The 21,748-nt window shown below is 40.2% G+C and overlaps 1 protein-coding gene across 3 annotated transcripts in view; it reads right to left on the bottom strand.

The window, feature by feature from the left end:
- Window positions 1-21,748, bottom strand: part of acss3 (acyl-CoA synthetase short chain family member 3) — a 63,356-nt gene that overhangs the window by 34,259 nt on the left and 7,349 nt on the right. For all 3 annotated transcript variants that reach the window (XR_006314521.1, XM_043709674.1, XM_043709675.1), the window contains exons 2-8: window positions 15,683-15,827; window positions 11,671-11,859; window positions 9,758-9,892; window positions 7,988-8,128; window positions 7,000-7,080; window positions 6,816-6,911; window positions 3,009-3,160 (exon numbers count right to left, since the gene is read on the bottom strand). Coding sequence is in view for 2 of the 3 variants with exons in the window: in XM_043709674.1 (XP_043565609.1) it covers window positions 3,009-3,160; window positions 6,816-6,911; window positions 7,000-7,080; window positions 7,988-8,128; window positions 9,758-9,892; window positions 11,671-11,859; window positions 15,683-15,827 (939 nt within the window). In the remaining variant the exon portion in view is untranslated. The remainder of the gene's footprint in view (window positions 1-3,008; window positions 3,161-6,815; window positions 6,912-6,999; window positions 7,081-7,987; window positions 8,129-9,757; window positions 9,893-11,670; window positions 11,860-15,682; window positions 15,828-21,748) is intronic.

The raw sequence follows: 21,748 nt of genomic DNA, 5'->3' as shown, positions 1-21,748 counted from the left end.
CTCATCCTTAATGATGGATTCTCGAATTTTACCAACAACCGAGGTTAAGCTGATTGGCCTATAATTTTCCATCTTTTGCCTTGATCCTTTCTTGAACAAGGGGGTTACAACGGCCATCTTCCAATCATCCGGGACCTTTCCTGACTCCAGTGACTCTTGAAAGATCTCAACCAATGCCTCTGCTATTTCCTCAGCCACCTCTCTCAGAACTCTAGGGTGTATCCCATCGGGGCCAGGAGATTTATCAATTTTAAGACTTTTTAACTTTTATAGCACTCTCTCTTTCGTAATGGCAACCATACTCAACTCAGCCCCGTGACACCCTTTAATTTTTGTGATATTACTCATGTCTTCCACTGTGAAGACTGACGCAAAGTACTTGTTAAGTTCTCCTGCTATTTCCTTATCTCCCATTACTAGGCTTCCTGCATCAGTTTGAAGTGGCCCAATGTCTACTTTTGCCTGTCGTTTGTTTCTTATGTACTGAAAGAAACTTTTACTATTATTTCTAATATTACTGGCTAGCCTACTTTCATATTTGATCCTCTCATTTCTTATTACACTCTTTGTTATCTTCTGTTTGCTTTTGTATCCTTCCCAATCTTTTGATTTCCCACTGTTCTTAGCCACTTTATAGGATCTCTCTTTTTCTTTAATACATTTCCTGACTTCCTTTGTCAGCCAAGGTTGTCTAATCCCTCCCCGGTTAATCTTTCTTTTCTTGGGAATGAACCTCTGTACAATGTCCTCAATTATACCTACAAACTCCTGCCATTTTTGCTCTACTGTCTTCCCGGTTAGCCTCTGCTATTCAAACACTTCATTGACTCTGTCTGTTGCTCTTGATGTTGTCTCTTCTACTTTGGGCAGACAAGACATCGACTGGTGGAACATTTCAGGGAATATCTCTGGAACACTCCCACTCCGCCAAGCACATACAAGCCCTGGGCCACCTCCACCACCAAATCCAAGCCATCCATCACCTGGACGAAGATCGCCTCATCTTCCACCTTGGGATCCTCTAACTACATGGCATGGCCAAGGTCATCAGTTTCCTCATCCACCACCCCCCACCTCATCCCAGGTTCAACCCTCCAACTCGGAACCACCCTCTTGAATTATCCTACCCGTCCATCTTCCTTCCACTGTCTGCTCCACCCTCTCCTCCAATCAGCCCCCACCTGCATCTACCTATCGCCTTCCCAGCTATCTCACGCCACCCTCCTATTTATATCTCAGCTCCTATTTCTCCATCCCCCAAACCCCCTGCCGAATTCCTGATGAAGGGCTTATGCTCGAAACGTCGACTCTCCTGCTCCTCGGATGCTGCCTGACCTGCCTTTTTCAGTGCCACACCTTTCACAAGCATTTGCCCTCAGAACAGCCAGCAATTCTGCCAGAACCAACGGGTTCCCTGCCTCTGCCTAGCATCAAAGAAACAGCTGCCTGACCTGCTGTGCTTTTTCAGTGCCACACTTTTCACAAGCATTTGCCCTCAGAACAGCCAGCAATTCTGCCAGAACCAACGGGTTCCCTGCCTCTGCCTAGCATCAAAGAAACATTCGAGGACAAGATGGACACAACAGATATTGCAAATACTGTTACTGCCTGAAGATGAATTTATTGCAAGATGCTCCTAGCCCAAGAGTCAGAATACTGTCCAATAAACGCCGCCAGTATCTGAGGAACCAGACGTCTTGCAGAAATGCACAGGAAAAGCTACAGGATAAAGAATGGGCCTTCGTCCCAAGACTTAGTGATTGGAACGAGGTCAGCCAGGTGGACCTCATAGAATCTGAGGTTCCTGATTGGAGCTGTTAGCCTGGTCCAGTCAGGGAATCCAGGGACTGACAGCTATAAACAGAGGTGTCGCCGCAGGGAGTGGAGTGCAATATTTCCCCCTCCAACTCTATTTTGATTTAATCCCTGCCCTCCCCTTCACTGTTTGATCACATAGCATTGCCCTTTTGTGAAGGGCACTGCTTGTCACTGGCCACTCGGGTGTTTTCCTATCTTCCTGGTGGTGGAAATTGAATAAAGATTCATGCACCTTGTGTCTCTCACTGTGTCTCACATCTGCACACACACACACACACCATTTAAAGAAAAAAATATATACACAGGAGTTAAAAAAAACAAAAAATAAACAGGAATATCTGAGGTTCTGTTCACTCTGAGAGCTGGCTTTGAGGGAGCTGGATCAGTGTCAAGGGCTTTCTACATGTAAATAAAGAGTAATTTGGTAATGGGATACTGGCCCCTGTGGAGTTATTTCACCATCTCCCACTCCCCAGACCACTGGCCAAATTGATCACAATCCTTAAAAAAAGAATATAAACAGAAGTGTCGCCGCAGGGAGTGGAGTGTATTATTTCCCCCTCCAATTCTATTTTGATTTAATCCCTGCCCTCCCCTTCACTGTTTGATCACACAGCATTGCCCTTTGATGTGAAGGGCACTGCTCTTCACTGGCCACTCGGGTGTTTCCTTTCTTCCTGGTGGTGAAAATTTGAATAAAGATTTGTGCACCTTGTGTCTTTCACTGTGTCTCACACCTGCACACACGCAACATGGGTGCTGGGGAAAAAATAAGCACTACCGCAGTTAGGCGGTAGTGTGGAAAAACAAGAAAAAAAACAGGAGTGTCACACCTGCACACACACTACATGAGTGCTGGGGAAAAAAAAATAAACAGAAGTGTCTGCTGGGGAAAATATAAGCACTACCGCTGTTGGGTGGTAGTGTGGGGTAATAAAAGGAACAACAGGAATGTCAGAGGTTCTGTTAAGAAGGAAAGAAAACCCAGAAGTGTTGGGGTTCTGGTCACTCTAGGAGCCAGCTCTGAGCTAGATGGATCGGGATCATGTACAATGCATGTGTAAATAAAGGTTAACTCGGTGACGGGATACTGGACTTTGTGGAATTATTTCAACTCCAGTACCCCTGCATTAGGTAATTCTAAGGGGAATTACAGTGGATTAAAACCTATAATTTCTGTAAGACGTCACCTTGGAAACTGGTATGATCGTCCATGTTTAGTTTCAAAATCTTGCTGACGAATAGCTCTCAGTGCAGTTGGTGCTGTAAACATAGATACTACTCCATGTTCTGCTAATAAGCGAAAGTATGCTCCAGCATTTGGGGTCCCAACAGGTTTCCCCTGCAAAAAGGAATGGATAATTGAAATTATACAGTTGGACTGAGAAAAAATATCTACCCCAGGGAATAATTAAAACTCTTATTTTCTTTTGAATAATGCATAATAAGCTGTCTCATTAGGAAGCCAAGAATTCATGTGGATGCAATCTACTGAGTACATAAAATCACTAACTGGTCTCAATACTAGTATAAATAATTTGTAATATTGCTGAGTATGAATTTTGAACATTTCCCATTTTTACATTTCCTAGAATAAGAATATTTAAATCCCTAAATCCTCACGAGGAAGCGTGCTGACGGAGATGTATTACTCATCCATTTTGAGGTGTGTTTTATGGCACAATTAAGTTTTAAATGTTACAAGCTGTTACAATTCTCAATTTTATGCTGTGTTCTTGTTGTTCCAGCAAGGTCAAAGTTTTACAAGTAGTCTCGTTTGTCCCTATTAAAAAACATAACTGAATATCTTGCCTATGTTATAGTATTATTACCTTCTTGCACAATTGAGATATTGAAATATTATTCCATAATGGCTTGAAAGACACAGATTGTGAACAGAACAATTAAATGCTTCCACCTTTTATATAATTATCAAGTTAACAACACATCATTAAATGTATCAATTGTCTGGAAATTCCAAATTGTTCTAATTAATTTACTGATAAAACAACAAATTGCTGAATCTTGTAGCAAATTTGTTAATTTAAAACTTTCCTCTATTTTATATAGTCACTCAATAATTATCATAGAAAGGCATTGAATAATCAACATTCTAAAGGTACAGCAGTACCTTGGAACTTGTTGAAATGGATATTACTTGAATACTGATGTGCTCAATATGTTATCATTCCATTGCAATGTAAATAAAGGGCAAAATGTAAGGAATTTTTAAGTATTTATTAGGTCCTGTTCCACAGGAGTAACTTGACTTTTGTTACAGCAATTTATTAACTGAGAATCAATCATCATAGAAGTCATACTCTATGAAAATAGATTGCAACAGATCTGGATAATAAATAACTCCCTTTATCTGGTGCAATTGACAACTTCGTAATCATTATTTACTCAGGCAAAATCTAAACTTCATCAGGTAAGTCGATTATGTTACACTGGAGTTTCAAATTAGGCCATTAATATTTCCTATAGGAAATAACAGATCAAAAAGTTTAGCAATAATCAAAATTTCAATTTTAGTAGATAGGGTGCTACAAGTTTGGAATTGGTATTGTCACTCTTCAACACTCCTAATCACACCCATAGAGAGCCTCAGATATTGGGAGGAGTGCGAGGTTCAGCTCACAGAGTCACTGCAACTGTCAAAAATAAGTGAACAGTTGACCTGAATTTGAATCACATTTTCAGATATGTGTAAATATGTGGTTGCGCGCGCATGTGGGTATATACAGAGCAGGGGGAGAGTCAAATCACAATCAGAAACAAGATGTGGATTGATAGTCACAGAGGATGAAGATCTGGGGAAGGGTCGTATCTGAACATTTGGAAATGGGAGATAGGTCATCAGGAATCTCAGAATCAGAATTTACAATGCTGTTTACTTGGTAAACAGCATGTTTTATTTAAAATTTTGGAAACTTTAAGACTGGCTTGCTCTTAACTTATTTTCAGTAGGAATCCGAAGCAAATATCAAATTTACCAAGTTTACACCTTAATTACAGCTGTTTTTTCTGGATTGCTGGTACAACCAATATGAGGTAAGTTTACTGTATCTCTTATCGGGGACCTCCAATCAGTAGGTTGTTCTTCACCCCTGATACCAACTGCCTTTTACTTCCAAACAGAAACCATGCTTCTTTCACCAGTTTTTCTTCCATCCAGCTGTGTGAATCTGGACTCAGGTACATTTTTTATTTCTCTAATCTCTTAAATAATTTCGCCCTTGAGTTCCATAACAACCTTGTCAATTCTTTAATCATTTTCTAACATCCACATGACCAGAGATCATTTTGTTTTCTACTTTTCCCTTCACCTTGGCTCTGTTCCTACTTCTAGTTATTCATCTGCAACATCTCCTGTTTCTGATAAGAAAAATCAGTAAACTGAAAAATTAATCTACTCTTTCTCCACAATGTGACCTACTTAACACATCCAGTATCTTGTATTTTTATTATATGAAAATATTTACTCACAAACCAATATCACCTTTGGATACATTTTCAATTTATTATACTTGAAGAACTGATTTAAATCCTGCACTCCCAATGGGCACACTCAATTATAGCAATAGTACAGTGTTCCCTACGGCAATCCTAGCATCGCTGACTTGTTACAAATTTAATTGCTGAGTTTCAAGTGCGTCAAGGCTTCATCACTCTCTTGCCACTTCAGGGCATCTACCCCGCCTTAGGATTTCTTCTCTCTTATCTTAACACAATTGTCTCAGGAATTATATCTTACTCCCAACCTTAGAACCATTTGCTCAAGACCCTACTGCCTCCAAACTTCGGAGCTGGGTTGTGACACAACTTAAATGAAAATAGAACTGGAACAATACAGAAAAAGATCGAAAGGGTGTTTAAAATACAACAGTAGAATCATTATTTTTGTACAGTGTTTATGATTGTTTATGATGTAAAATTGTTGAATTCAGTGTGGAGTCTGGAATCCTGTAAAAATGCCATAGTGGAGGTTCAGGGGCTGCTCCTTGGGCTTCCAATTAGCTTCATTAGGAGTGTTGGAGACAAAGACAGACAGGGTAGGAGTAGATAGAGAATTAAAGGGACAATGTTCTGATAAAATGTCACAACCTGAAGCATTAATTCTGTTTCTTTCATCAGACAACTTACAATATTTTCTATTTTTATCATTCTACAGAGGAACTGTATACCCTACATATTCCCTCGTTACCATTAAGGTACAAGCACTGGGAGCTACAATAGCTTTTAGTTTGTTTATAAACTCTCTGCTGTCAACACTGAATTCGAGGTGTTAAGGCATCTTCTTACCTTTCATTTTTGTCAAATTCTCTCATCTCTGAAAAGTTGAATATGGCTTCAAATGCTCTGGATGCTTTCTAATACCTCATGCAATTAGCTATCCATTACATGAGATTCTAGACATTGGCCATCAGCAGACCTGTCAACTATTGATGCATCAAAGCAATACCACACCTTGTAGACATTATTAATCAACCTGTTCAGATGTCTTATTATTTACCTCTGGAACAGGAAATTCAAACTCAGGTCTCCTGGCTCAGTGGTAGAGATAGTACTGTTGCACCATAAGAGCTCAAACCTGACCCTGTACCTATTTTTCAAATCAACCTGTTCAGAGTTGTTATGCACACCTTTGCTGCAGGTGGGATTTGAACCTGGGCTTCCCAGTCCAGGGTATGGACACTACCACTGAACCAAAGAGGGGCCCCAATCTGATCCTGTGTTCATCTAATATCAATTAGATTCTCTAGCCAAGTATCAGAAGTGGAAACCTTGACTAATCATCTACTTCTCTAAATTTCAGCACTCAGACAGAGGTGATCTCCTCATGATAGTAACTAAGGCAGGTTAGCCTATCACAAAACCAAGTCTTCTATGTTCATTATTCCAGACCTCAAATGGGACTTTTGTCATTGACTTGCTTATTTTGCTTACACCTGCAAACTGTTCTGTGGAAAAGTACTCAATAATCTTTCACCTACCTCATACAAAACAGTTGTATTGCCATGAAGGAGTGGTCCATAGCAAATATACGAATGGCCCACTACCCAGCCTAGATCAGAAGCTGCCCACCAGACCTGGAAGATGCAAAACAAAAGATTATTGATACAAAAACACTACAAAAAGATGTTTTCATGAAAATCTGACACAAATAATAAGCTTTACCTCACCAGGCTTGAGACCATATACTTTTGACATAGTCCAGTTTAGCATGACTGCATAGCCACCAGAAGTACGCACGATTCCCTAAAAGAAATTATGACAATCAACTTCATTTGATCCAACTTGGGATGGTGCCAGTATTTTGCAAATGATTTGACTAAAGAATACAAAAAAAAGGTTTTTGCTCATCAACAAATTATTCCTGATGGATAGTGTGCCTATACACATACAAAGCTTGTTACTGGGTAGGGATTTTGGACAATGTTGAACAACCTGCTAATGCTTGTCTTGCTCTCAAGGAACATTACCAAATAACATGTGACATTGGCCGCCTGGCACATACTGGGAGATATTACGGTAGATGGCCGGTGGCTTAGTCAAAGCAATAGGATTTAAGGTGATTCTTGAAGAAAGAAAGGTAGCTAAATAGACATGATTTGAAGACACCGGTGTTGGACTGGGGTGTACAAAGTTAAAAATCACACAACACCAGGTTATAGTCCAACAGGTTTATCTGGAAGCACTAGTTTTCAGAGCACCTGATGAAGGACAGGTGCTCAGAAAGCTAGTGCTTCCAAACAAACCAGTTGCACTATAACCTGGTGTTGTGTGATTTTTAACTAGTTAGATAGAAACATTTAAAGTAAGGAATTTGAGAGTTTAGGACCAAAACTGCAGAAGATACAGCCAATGATGGTCTTGTATAAAGACAGCATAAATACCCAAGGGTTGCAAGGCTGAAGGAGGCTTGAAAAACATTAAATGGTTTTAAAATCTAGGCATTACGCAACCAGTTGCCAATGTAGGTCAGCGAGTTTAGGGGTGAACAGTGGATACGAGGTGGTGCCAGTGGGGAAATGGGCAGCAGAAGTGGCGATGTGTAGTTCTCTCCAGGACAGGACCCACATTAAATTCTGGCCACTGTAACTACAAGCCCATTTTGTTCAAACGTTCACTGTCCAAATCAAGTTAGGAGTGTGCAGTTTCTTACCTTTGGTAACCCTGTTGTCCCTGATGTATAGAGAATATACAAAGGATGGTCAGAAGACACTGGGACACAGTCATGAGGTTGAGCAGCAGAAAGCTCTTCGTCCCAATCTAATTCATGGCCAGATGTCAAATGAACTCTCTCCTAAAACATCATTCAGAGATACAAAATCAGAAATATAATGATTAACGTTTTTTTGTTCTGTCAAATTGTATGTTATCTTTTAATGAAGTCATGCAAATGCTTCTGACCTCTCCCCCATATAAAAATAATCTTGATGTATTTGAATCGTGCAGTTGATGTAATTGATATGATCGTGATTATTTGCATTGTGTTTGAATTCTATGCAAACAAGAACCTTTTAAAACTTAAAAAGTTTGAGATAATACTTGTTCAATTTTATTTAGATTCATTAGTAATAGAATTCTAATACATAAACTCATCATCAGTCAGATAAACATCTGGTCTAAAACACCCAACCCGAAAAGAATGTTGTAGCAGTTAAATATTCCACTTCCCACACATGCAAGAAAATCCCTCAAGTGAGTTTGTTAATATAAACAACAATACAAATGTAATCATATAATATTTTATCACACCATCACAACCTTTCAATACATTTCACACAATGTATGTAATATCAATTTTGTACAAGGAGAGCCAGTTTGTGCTGTGAATTAGCACCCACTCATGTTGGATCAAGATTGCATAAATTAATTTATTTCTAACTTACGTAGCCTCAGAAATTAACAGAAACCTGTTCTCTCTGCAATGCTCACTACTGTCCCCAGCCTCTCCATCACACACCTCTGCCACCATCCCACATTCAGGTGAACTCCAAACTAGGTCATAGAGGTGAAAGTACTCTATGCTAAATTACCCCCATCTCATTATGGTTAAGCGAGCATCTCATAATGAACAGCGTCAAATCAAAAATATTCAATGCAAAATTGCACAATGGTTCAATAAGTAGCTGTGCCATACGCACCAGAAAAACATTAAGCTTGAACTTTGAGGTGTCTGTAATTAGATGAGCTCAGGTAGTAATAGGGGAGAGGTCCAGACCAAAGCTCTAGGGACAAAGGTTCAAATCCCACCACCGCTGCTGGTGGTACTTAAATTTAGTTAATAAATTTAAAGTGTCAAAGTTTATCAGTGACATTTCTAAAAACCCATTTGATTCACAAATGGCCTTTAGGGAGGGTAATCCCATTCCTGATGAAGGGCTCCTACCCGAAACGTCGATTTTCCTGCTCCTCGGATGCTGCCTGACCTACTGTACTTTTCCAGCACCATTCCAATCTTGACTCTGATCTCCAGCATCTGCAGTTCTCACTTTCGCCTAATTGATTTTAACCTTACTGCGAATCCTTATCCAGACTGCCAGAAATAGCTTAACAAGCCACGCAGTTCAAGGTCAATAGACGCACAGATGGACAATAAATGCTGGCCTTGCAACCTACATTCACTTCCCACAAAAGAATGAAAACAAAATCTGCACTTTTATGATTTTGGAGGAATAATTTGTAATAGTTTCCACTTCCATTTTCTATTCAACAATCAACTTCAGAATCAGGTGCATTGATATTAACAGGACAGTTGCAATAACAGCCTGCAGTTTTAATAACACAGAAACTGGCCTAAGATACTTCATAGAAGTGTTAGCAAAAACATGGATGCTGAGGAATAGGTAATTATAAGAGGGATGACCAGTAGCTCAGTTGAAGATATGAATCTTATGTCAAAATGCCATTCATTTGATTTGGCACTCACCATGTTAGGTCGATTGTATATTATGACTTTATCTGGCTTGTGTTGAGCACTGTTCAAAGCTTTTTCCAGCAAGGGTATATATTCTACTCTTCTCCCTGGCTCAATACCAAATGATGATGTCACAATCAGTTTTGGCTAAAGTATAAGAAAAGAAATGGAAGTGTATTCAAGAAAGTATAAACTTTTATTTTTTATTTTGCCATGGAAAGCATGGCTAATGAGTCCAAAGTGTTTATGTAGTTAACATACAACGATGATGTCACTGCTCGATAGTGTAGCACATTAAATCGACAGAAATAAATGGATTGGAAGTAGATAACTGATACACTGAAACATTGTTTTGGAAGTTTTATAATTATCCTGTTATTGTACTGAACCTGCCAATTACTGCAACATGCCATTTATTAGTCATTTAAGACATTAATTTCATTTACTTTGCAATGAAAAGTCTTTTACATTTCACTAGTTTAGTAAATTACACCATTTATTATTTCTAGGGATAGGAAATGTCAACAAAACAAGCAAGAGACACATAAATATTGAGTTGCACATGAGAATGTTAATACTTAACAATTTATTGCTTGCGAAACCTTTTCTAAAATATCTGATGATTTATAAATTTTAAACCAATTACTATTTATGACATCACTATGGAATATACACCAAAAAACAAAAATAATAAACTGCAGGGAAATGTATTCCTCAATCTTAACTTCAAAACATTATGAGAGATGGTAGCAAACAGTTACAATATTGTTCCACATTAATATATTGGATTTCTTGTCTTGGTTTTTGTAACATATACAAATTGATCTTGGAGACGAACATTCCAAGGGATTTAACTCAGGAATGTATCCAGACTTTTCTCACTACTTTATACAAAGCATGGAAAGAAGAATGTAAACAAAGGGAGAAACACAAAATGGCCAGGCCTGACTATGATGCCTCATGTGGTTGCATAGTCGCAGCCTTTATAAAAGTTAATGCTTAGGAAACGAACCACTGAACAGAATCATATACAAAGAATTAATACCAACAGGAGGGGGTGAAGAGAAATCTGACAAGAGAGATAGACACAAGAAATTTTCACGTTTTTCCTTTGTAATCAACATTTGTGAAACACTGAATTTTGAAACTTTAATCAAGATAGGTCAGATTACATGGAATGGTTTCCAAAAGTTACTAGTGGTAATGAGGAAATTGAGGCTAAGAACAGATAGAAACAGGGAATCTGGAGCTTGGGGCCACAGCAACTGCAGACATGGCCACAAATGATGGAATAATAAATAGGAATGTATGAATGCAGAAGAGGAGGTCAAAGAACTAAACTAGGGATTAAAATTATACAAATAATAATACTGAAATGAGACACTATGATACAAAATTTATGATACCTAATGTATTCAAACTCATACTTTTAGAAATCCAAAAAGGATTATATTTTTATTATATTCCCTACAGTGTGGAAACAGGCCTTTCGGCCCAAATAGTCCATGCAACCTACCCAGACCCACTCCCCTACATTTACCCCGACTAATCCACCTAACACAAAGGGCAATTTAGCATGGCCAATTCACCTGACCTGCACATCTTTGGACTGTGGGAGGAAACCAGAGCACCCAGAGGAAGCCCACGCAGACACGGGGAGAATGTGCAAACTCCACACAGACAGGCCCCTGAGGCTGGAATCGAACCTGGGACCCTGGTACTGTGAGGCAGCAGTGCTAACTGAGTGGAGCCATCATGCCTGATTTCAATTCAACAGTCTTTTCTTTTAGTCTAAAGAATGAACATTACAGCACTGCAGCTGTCCTTGATCCAAATTTTATCCCATATTTGAATCCACCATTTGCTTATACTGGAATTCATTTTGTATGAGTATGATTTTCCACATTGGTTCTTCTTAATTTTACCTTCGCATGGTTAATACGAGTAGACAGCTCCTTTGATGCGAAGCCACCAAATATCAAACTGTGTATTGCTCCAATTCTAGCACAAGCCAACATTGTGTATATCGCTTGTGGAATCATTGGCATATAAATGGCAATACGATCACCCTTTTTGACTCCATGTTGTACTAGGACAGCAGCCAATCGCGAAACCTATAACATTTCAAAACAATATACAATACCAACAATTACATTCAGTGAAAAATGGCAGTTACACTGTTGTAAGAAAATACCATTAAATGTTTATTCTTACTCTATAAAACAGGCATTTGGTATGCTTGCCTTTCATGATCATAGCATCGAGTGTTGGAGTTGGGAAGTCATGTACAGGGCATTGGTTAGGCCACTATTGGAATACTGCATTTATTTCTGGTCTCCCTGCTATAGGAAGGATATTGTGAAACTTGAAAGGGTTCATAAAAGATTTACAAGGATGTTGCTAGGGTTGCAGGGTTTGAGCTATAGGGAGAGGTTGAAACATTTTAGGACTAATTTCCCTGGAGCGACTGAGACTGAGAAGTATGGATGGGGTGAATAGCCAAGGTCTTTTCCCCAGAGTGGGGGAAGTCCAAAACTAGGAGGGCATAGGTTTAAGGTAGAGGAGAAAGATTTAAAAGGGACCTAAGGGGAAACCTTTTTCATGGTGCGTGAATGGAATGAGCTGCCAGAGTAGGTGGTGGAGGTTGGTACACTAACATTGTTTAAAGACATCTGGATGGGTATATGAATAGCAAGGGTTTTGAGGGACATGGGCCAAATTCTGGCAAATGGGACTAGACTAGGTTAGGATATCTAGTCAGTATGAATGAGTTGGACCAAAGGGTCTGTTTCTGTGCTGTACAACGTTATGACTCTAGTGCTAATCAAGTTAACGTTTACTATATTTTCCAGTTTTAGCATAAGAAATTGAACAATTGTGCAAAGGTATAACATCTCATCACATTTCTATGCCCAAACACAGCAATAAATATTTAAATGATATACATTCAAAATCAAAAGGCAAGTATATATTTTTGTCCTTGTTTCTGATCCGCTATTAATTTCTTCAGGATTTCCAGCAAGCTAACCTCATTTCTACTGTAATTATGGAGGCAAAGTAATTATTCAACACGTCTGCTATTTCCCAATAGATTTGACAATATCCCCACTTTCAGTCTTTAGTGGGCCAACATTATTTCTGACGACATCCTTTCCCTTTATGTAACGATAATGTTTTCTTATTGATTTTGTTGTCCCTTGCAAGTTTCCTTCACCTTTGTACCTTTCCCATTCAGCAGGATCTGTGCAGCTTTTTACAGTTTTGTAAGCCCCTTCTCTTAGTTGTATGCTGTCCCATATCTCATTTGTTCTCCATGGCTTTTTTTCTACGGATTTCTTTTCCTGTTTGAGGTATTTGTATTGGCTTTTGTATTGGTTTAAATGATTCTTTAAACATCCCCCACTGTTCTTCAGTTGTTTTTCCTATTTGCAGATTTTCCTAGTTTAAGTTCAAAATTCACTTCCTAAGGTAGACATATGGAACAGCAGAGCATTAAGATTGAAAAATTAGCAGCAGAAATGGCAGATGATTATGAGCTGGTTCATAAATTAAACTGTGGCTTCCAACATCAACTTCAATTTGAGAATCAGAAATTGGGGAAAAGAAAAGTCCTCAGATGGTAAGTGAAAACTCCATTTGCCTCCTCTCAGCCCAGCTCTGCAGCTTATCTATGTCTCTCTGTAACCTACAACATCCTTCGTCACTATCCACAACTCTACTGACCTTAGTGTCATCCGCAAATTTACTAATCCATCCTTCTATGCCCTCATCCAGGTCATTTATATAAATGACAAACAACAGTGGACCCAAAAACAATCCTTGCGGTACCCCATTAGTAACTGAACTTCAGGTGAATATTTCCCATCAACCTCCACCCTCTGTCTTCATTCAGCTAGCCAATTTCTGATCCAAACTGCTAAATCACCCTCAATCCCATGCCTCCATATTTTGTGCAATACCCTATCTTGGGGAACTTTATCAAGCAACTTATTGAAATCCATATATACCACATCAACCACTTTTCCCTCATCCACCTATTTGGTTACCTTCTCAAATAACTCAATAAGGTTTGTGAGGCATGACCTACCCTTCACAAAACTTGTTAATTAACCCTAATCAGCTTATTCATCGCTAGATGATTGTAAATCCTCTCTCTTATAACCCATTCTAACACTTTACCCACAACTGAAGTCAGGCTCACCAGTCTATAATTTCCACTCTACTCCCCTTCTTGAACAAGGGAACAATATTTGCTGTCCTCCAGTCTTCTGGCACTATTCCTGTAGACAATGATCGACATAAAGATCAAAGCCAAAGGCTCAACAATCGCCTCCCTGGCTACCCATGGAACCCTAGGATGAATCTCATCTGGCCCAGGGGATTTATGTATTGTTACACTTTCCAGAGTTGCTAACACCTCCTCCTTATGCACCTCAATCTCATCTTGTCCAGTACCCTGGACCTCAGTATTCTCCTCAAGCACATTGTCTTTTTCTAGTGTGAATACTGACGAAAAATATTCATTTAGCACTTATCCTATCTCCTCTGACTCCATGCACAACTTCCCACTATGCTTGATTGGCCCTAATCTTATTCTAGTCATTTGTTTATTCCTGATAATAGCTATAGAAAGCCTTAGGGTTTTCCTGGATCCTATCCGCCAATGACTTCTCATGTCTCCTCCCGGCTCTTCTTAGCTCTCTTTTTAGGTCTTTCCTGGCAACTTGTAACTCTTAAGCAACCGAACTGAGCCATCACATCTCGTCCTAACATAAGCCTTCTTTTTCCTCTTGACAAGAGATTCAACTTTCTTAGTAAACCAACATTCCTGTGCTCGATAACTTCCTCCCTGCTTGACAGGTATACACTTATCAAGGACCCACAGTAGCTGGTCCTTGAATAAGCTCCACATTTCTATTATGCCCATTCCCTGCAGTTTCCTTCCCTATCCTATGCATCCTAAATATTGCCTAATCGCATTGTAATTTCCTTTCTCCCAGTTATAACTCTTGTCCTGTGGTATATGCCTATCCCTTTCCATCACTACAGTAAACCTAACCAAATTGTGGTCACTATCACCAAAGTGCTCACCTACCTCCAAATCTAACACCTGGCCTGGTTCATTACCCAATACCAAGTCTAATGTGGCCTCGCCCCTTGTTGGCCTGTCTATACACTGTGTCAGGAAACCCATATTGGACAAAAACTGACCCATCTAAAGTACTTGAACTATAGTATTCCCAGTCAATATTTGGAAAGTTAAAGGCCCCCAAAACAACTACCCTGTCACTATGTTGTAACGAGAATGTGTTACGCGTTATAACATAGTGGAAAACCGAGTTCAGATGCTTCTGAATTGGACATTCTTCAAATTAAATTGGACAATGAGGAAGTTCTCAAAAATTTGGATAAATTATTTTCCAGAGGAAAATCGAAATTACCTGAAAGAGTTGTTACAATCACAGGGGCAGATATGTAAGAATAAGCTGGGAGAAATATTCAAGGCAGGCTCAACAGAGTACAGAATGATTTATATAAACAATAAATGAGCTCCATTCTCATCAATGTCCTATATCTTTTCAATTACATGGACACAGAGGGAACACAGACAATTATAGCAATTTAAGGGACGAGTACTTCAAGGGTACTTCATCTCAGCAAAGAGATGAAGTACTTCAAGAGTACTTCATCTCAGCAAAGCCAACACTCCTCCATATCGAGTGAGCATACCTATATGGTTTTGCTCTTTCCAAAGTAGTACCAAAGACTAAAAGTGGTATGTTCAACTCAGGATCTTTAAATTGTTTACAGAATAGCACAAGTGGTCAACTACCTTCTTCAAAATAGTATTAGCATGAGGTCTGTCTTGAAGGAACCTTGAGGCAAACTTCAAAAGACAATGACAATAGCATCATGGTACAACATATTCTGTATTACCTTTTCCAGGGCTTCTTTATAGGTAATTATCTCTTTGGTGTCAGTAACAGGACTGTCATGAATGATGGCAATTTGATCTCCCAGTCCATTTTCAACATGGCGATCTAATGCATTGTAGCATACATTTATTTCACCATCAACAAACCTGGAACATATAGCAGAAACACAGGATTTTGTTCACTTTAACATAAATTGCATAGAATAAATGACTGGGAGGTGTTCCATCATAGTGTTGTCAGTGAAATGCTACAGTTAATGTTTGTGTTTTTATACTTAGGACAATATCTGCCACTGCTTGAGTGGAATGAATGGAAAATAAACTGTGGCATTTACCCTGTGAGACATCTTCATCACTCCTGCCAGCCCCCATTATTTACCTGCTTTTGGACATTCCAGCTCCTACATAAAAGGCCACTGGACAGTGGTAAGATTTTGCAAGTTTTGCATTACTGTATCCCAACATAGTGAATTACCATAACCAAGGTCCCAAGCTCTGTTAACCCTCTGTCTGCACTTCAGCCAGCAGGTCTCCCTAATGATGTGTCGTCAGGTGCAGTCCTACAGCACAGCACCAATGAGAGGTGTGAACTCCTCCTTCTATACTGCAAGATTTTATCTTGAGTCTTGATGTTAATGTTTGACATACTCTCATATCACTCCACAGAAAAAATTAAGCTTGCAAGAGTGTTTTTAGATTGGAGGCCCCTAGTGCACAGCTGAAGATGCCACTAAGCTTGTCATTTGACCAGTCAATTTCATTTGTTGTTCAAACACATAACGTGCTTCACCAACACAATTACCTCCTGAAACTCACTGACACAACCAGTGCTTATTTCAGAGAATGCCAGAGTGGACAACATAAGGAATTCAGTATGGCTTAACTAAATTGAGGCATTAGACTGGGATATGTTGCTACCTCCACTTCAAGCACAAGACTTTATAAGTATCATAAAAAGTTGAGTATTTTATAATTCATGCAGGATAACGTCTCTTAAAACATGATTGCACATACCAAGAATCTCAGTGTGTGTTATAATGAACCACTGCCATCTCACCTCATGCATGGGGAGGGTATGCAAGTGACTGAGGAAATAAGAAACAAATTTATTGGACACTATATGTGAGCTTGAAGGATGCTTACACCTCCTTATAATGTCTAAGAACACAATGGCCCTGTTCTCACAAGGTGCCACAGGTTAAAGCTTTGTATTCGCTTTTCTGACTTTCAATAATTTTGCATACTTTTCTCCTACAAGTAACAAGGAAAACGAGATAAGTTGGGAAAAAAAAGAGGTGTGCCGTCTCAGTGACCAAGCCAACAGCTAACATCTGGAAATTTTTAAATATGAACCATTTAGAGATTTTTAACTTTTTTTTATTATTGTTACCCCATACTAGGGTAAAATGAGATGAATATAACACCAGAAACCGAAATCAGAGGAGCAGAAAGCTTCAGGGAAAGAGATTGGAGGGCTGGAGGAGATTTAAACACAACAGGGGCGGCACGGTGGCTCAGTGGTTAGCTCTGCTGCCTCACAGCGCCAGAGACCCGGGTTCATTTCCCGCCTCAGGCAACTGTCTGTGTGGAGTTTGCACATTCTCCCCGTGTCTGCGTGGGTTTCCTCCGAGTGCTCCGGGTTGCTCCCACAGTCCAAAGATGTGCAGGTTAGGTGAATTGGCCATGCTAAATTGCCCGTAGTGTTAGGTGAAGGGGTAAATGTAGGGGTCTGGGTGGGTTGCTATTCAGAGGGTCGGTGTGGATTTGTTGTGCCGAAAGGCCTGTTTCCACACTGTAAGTAATCTAATCTAAAAGAAATAATATCTGGTTAAGTGGCCCAAAATTGAACATTCTGAATTGACCCACAGCTGAAGAAACTGGACCTGACAGGAAATTGGCCAAACTAAACAGCAGCTTTTTGCTCCAGAGAACAGTGGAATCCAGGATCAAAGAGGTCACACAGGTTTAGGGGGAACAGGTCACAACAAGCCTAAGGATTGTGTATTGGAGAATTTTCAATCAAACTTGATTTCTGGCCAGTGCCTGAGGCCTTGCACTTTACACCTCCCTAGCAAGGCAACTCTGAGCACAACCTGTAGGTTTTTGCATTTCTTGGTCATCTCGTCCATAGCTCGATGATACTAAGGAGATAAAATTGATGTTTATGTGCCTGAGCCCCAAAATTTATTCTACCTTACCCAGTCCTCAGAATGTGGGAGGAAGGGAGCTCAGGTCATGAAAACGACAATCCCATCTGCTATAGGATACCATGGGGGGACCTCATGAAGGGTGTAATTCAGTGTAGGCAGTGAAAAGGGAGCACACCATGCAACCACATTTGCCAGGGGCCCATGGACACAGTTCATAGGAGCCTTCAGTAACCTAGCTTGGATTGCACTGACACTATCAAAGATGTTAAATTGGATGCAAATGCTTGTCTCTCATATCACTGTGACAGCAAGGATTGCCTACAAACATTTTGATCCTACAAAAAACACCCACACAAGAGGACTGGGTGATAAGGAGGTTGGTCTGGGATTGGGAGAAAGAGATTCATGAATCAGAGCAGCCTAAATCAGGTAAGGGAAAAATGCACTCAGAAAATCCTCAAACCCCATGTGAAGGGACAAATGGATAACCAAAACAAGGGAATTTATTGAAGTCATCCACCTAATCTAAAAACCTCCACATGCCATACCATGGTGAGAGATAGAGTTCAGCAGCAGAGTACCCAGGCAGTTAGCGCCACCACAGAAACCAGGCTCAAAACCCCAGTCCATGCTGCTGGAAGGACCGGAGCAACAAACATTTCATTTGTTAGGGAGACCACACAGTCAAAGTTAATGGAGGAAAACCTACGTCTCAATCCTTGTAGCCCTGGTTGGATACACTTGCCAAAGCATAACAGTGCCACGCCTCTCCTTAGTGGGTGCAATTGTCTGATTTCCACAAATACTGAGACACCACTCAAGGAGAAGAGATGCCCCAAGGTTTAGAAAAACATTGCCGGGCTGTGACGTTAGCAGACCTTAGATCCTTAGCAGATTGAAATTAACAGCAGACCAGATTTTTAAATCAGACTGCAGCAGGGTTGCAGAAAATGTTTAATTAAACCTTCGTTCAAGAGTATAAAAATTTTAGTCATGTGACAAGTTCACTAAGGACATCATTTTAGGTAAGGGGACAACTTCTCTGCCTTCATCAAAAACTCATTACATGTATTAATTTTACAAGATAGTTATTATGTTGTTGACACTGCTTCAAGCATAAGACATTGTGATAGCTTCCTGTTTATCTGAACCTGAAATGGAGACATATTGACTGTATCTCGTTTAGGCTAGTCATCAATCTACATTCTCCAAATTATTTGTTATCCCTAGGTCTTGCCCATTTCTTCTTTTGAAAGATATTGATGGTAGATTCAAGTCAAACAGCACATTTCAGCTCAAAACTGAAGTGTTACTTTTTCACAGTTCTTAGGAGGAGGAAAGTGTGGGTTACTCAAATAAGAACAACTCAAGTGCCCGATCCCAACTACAGAGGTGTAATTCTGTTAAGTTTGAGGTTGCTTTAGATATTATTTGGAGTCTAGCAGTTCTTGTCAATTCATAAGTAATGTGAGAATCTGGATGGCTCCTGCAATGATTAGTATTGAATTGGAAATGACAGCCTTCCATCTCACAAAATAATAGTTTGTGCTGCTCCAGGCAGCTCTTGGGTCACATCACCTGGTGAAGCTCAGGAGTTACACTCAGGCATGGTGAGAAGACTATGGGCTGAGAAGATGCATGATTCAGTGGCCTCTGTTTAATCTGGGCTCACTTGTCAGCCAGCAGGGCTCTTCATTTCTTCTCACCTCTTTCAACTCCTTTCCAAAGAGTTAACCTCCAGGAATCAGTGTTATTATTGGAGTCAATCTCCCAGTTAGTAGGGTCAATGCCCATCATTTTCATTTCATGCAGAGTGGCAACTATGTGTACCATTTTTTAAAAATGCACTCCAGTGAAACAATATTTCTTCAATTGCATCTTCCAAGCTCCGACCCATGTCATTTCAAAAGTCAAGGGTAGCTAATGCATGGAAATGCTATCACCACATACAAGTAGTATTTCATGCCACACTTGACATGGACCAATATCACCATTCATTGTCTAGCATTGGTTCAAATTCTTGGAACTCCCTTCCTAACAGCACTGTGGGTATATCTATAATAATAAGACAACAATGGTTCAAAGTGGCAGCTCACTACCATCTTCTCAAGACTACTGAGACGCAAACAATAAATGCTGGTATCCAGAGAGTGAGACCCAAATCTCATGAAAATCTTTTTGTTTTTAAAATGTCCTTGTTAGTCAAAGTGTGAATGCCCAGAAGACTGTGACCCAGTGGCCAGTTCACTTTACAGAAGGTATTTGGTATATGGCCTATCATTCAGATGGCATTTGCAATGATGGGTCACATTCATTATTGGCTTTACAATGAGTATACTTTGATGGAATTAACACATACCACCTCAAATGTAGGGAGATGCATCAAGAGATGATGGATCAGCCATGATCTTATTGAATGACGAAGCAGATTTGAGGGGATACTCCTGCTCCTATTCTTATGGTCTTCTAGAGGTATATTCAAGACAAAGGTGAAAAGTGTTCAACCTTTTTTTCCCTGCCTACCGTATGTTCTCTGTGTCTCACCACTGTCATAGTATGCTGAGGATGCAGGATTAACAGACTCACAGTTTGTGTTACCTGTCATGTTCCTGTTCCACACACTCTCACACAGCTTGGTCAGAGACATTGCAAAAGTTGCAACAGCTATGTTGATTTTATCATCAAAGTCAGATTGCTGGTAAATGTGGAGTCTTGATGTGTGAAGCAAACAACTAGCTGCAGCATCATTTTGTCAATGCTGATAGATGGTAATATAGGAGAAAGTGAGAACTGCAGATGCTGGAGACCAGAGTTGAAAAATGTGGTGCTGGAAAAACACAGCAGGCCAGGCAGCATCCGAGGAGCAGGAGAATCAACGTTTCGGGCATAAGCCCTTCTTCAGGAAGATGGTAATGTAGCAACACATATTGACATTGCCTGGAAAGAGTTTGGTTTCAGGAAGACAATGAGAGAGTTGTCTATTTGTTACTGAAAGATTCTTGGTATGGAATGCTCTTGGTCTATGCTGAGGACTTGGCTCACCTTTGCCTTGGATGTCAGATGAGCAAGGCTGAACAGTTCTATCAGTTCCGGTACATTAGACAGCTGACAGCAGTAATGCAACAAATATGCCAAAGAATGTCACAACCCAGTATTCTGATGTTGCCCCATTTTGGCTAATCGTACCCATCATGTTGCCCCTGAAAAACGAGATCACAATGACCAGCTTCAGCGAACAGCCAACATTTTCCAGCTGCTTAAACAGACCCTCCCTCTGCTCATGTGCTCTAATGCATTGGAGAGATCAGTAAAGACAATATGTAGTGATCATCTTTGTTGCAGCATTCATTTTGCTGTTGCTAGATTGAAAAGATCATGTCAAGTGTGGATTTTCTCCTTCTGAAACCACACTGGGATTTGAGAGGGATACATTTAGTCAGGAACTGTGGTTGATAAGGTCAACACAAACAAATACGTTTTCCATGATGCCAGTAGGGAGATTTCTCAACAGTTATTGCAATTGCTGAGTTGTCTTTAGTCTTGTACAGTGCCATTATCTTGGTATAATTCACATCCAAAAGCACTGCCCTCTCCATATAGGAGTGGGACGGAATAATTTGTGCAGGTCATGCAGAAACGCCAGTTTCATTGCTTGATGATGTTACTTCCGCCCCCATCATGGCCGCTCCCACAACCACTTCCACCCCTCACAATTCCTCATGCATCACATGTGACATCACTTCCGCCCCTCACATCATCGCTGATGCCACATGCTCAGTGACTTCCGCCACCCCTACTGCCGTGGTCACCACCACTTCCGCCCCCACCAGCGCCACTCACCTGCATTCTGCTGACATGCCCCCCACAGACCCCACTGTCACTATCCCCACGCCCCAGAACCCTGAGGGGAACACTACC

Source organism: Chiloscyllium plagiosum, chromosome 19 (assembly GCF_004010195.1).
Source record: "Chiloscyllium plagiosum isolate BGI_BamShark_2017 chromosome 19, ASM401019v2, whole genome shotgun sequence".
Lineage (NCBI taxonomy): Eukaryota > Metazoa > Chordata > Chondrichthyes > Orectolobiformes > Hemiscylliidae > Chiloscyllium > Chiloscyllium plagiosum.
Note: the sequence above shows the minus strand (reverse complement) of the source record. Positions and strands in the feature narration are given on the sequence as shown.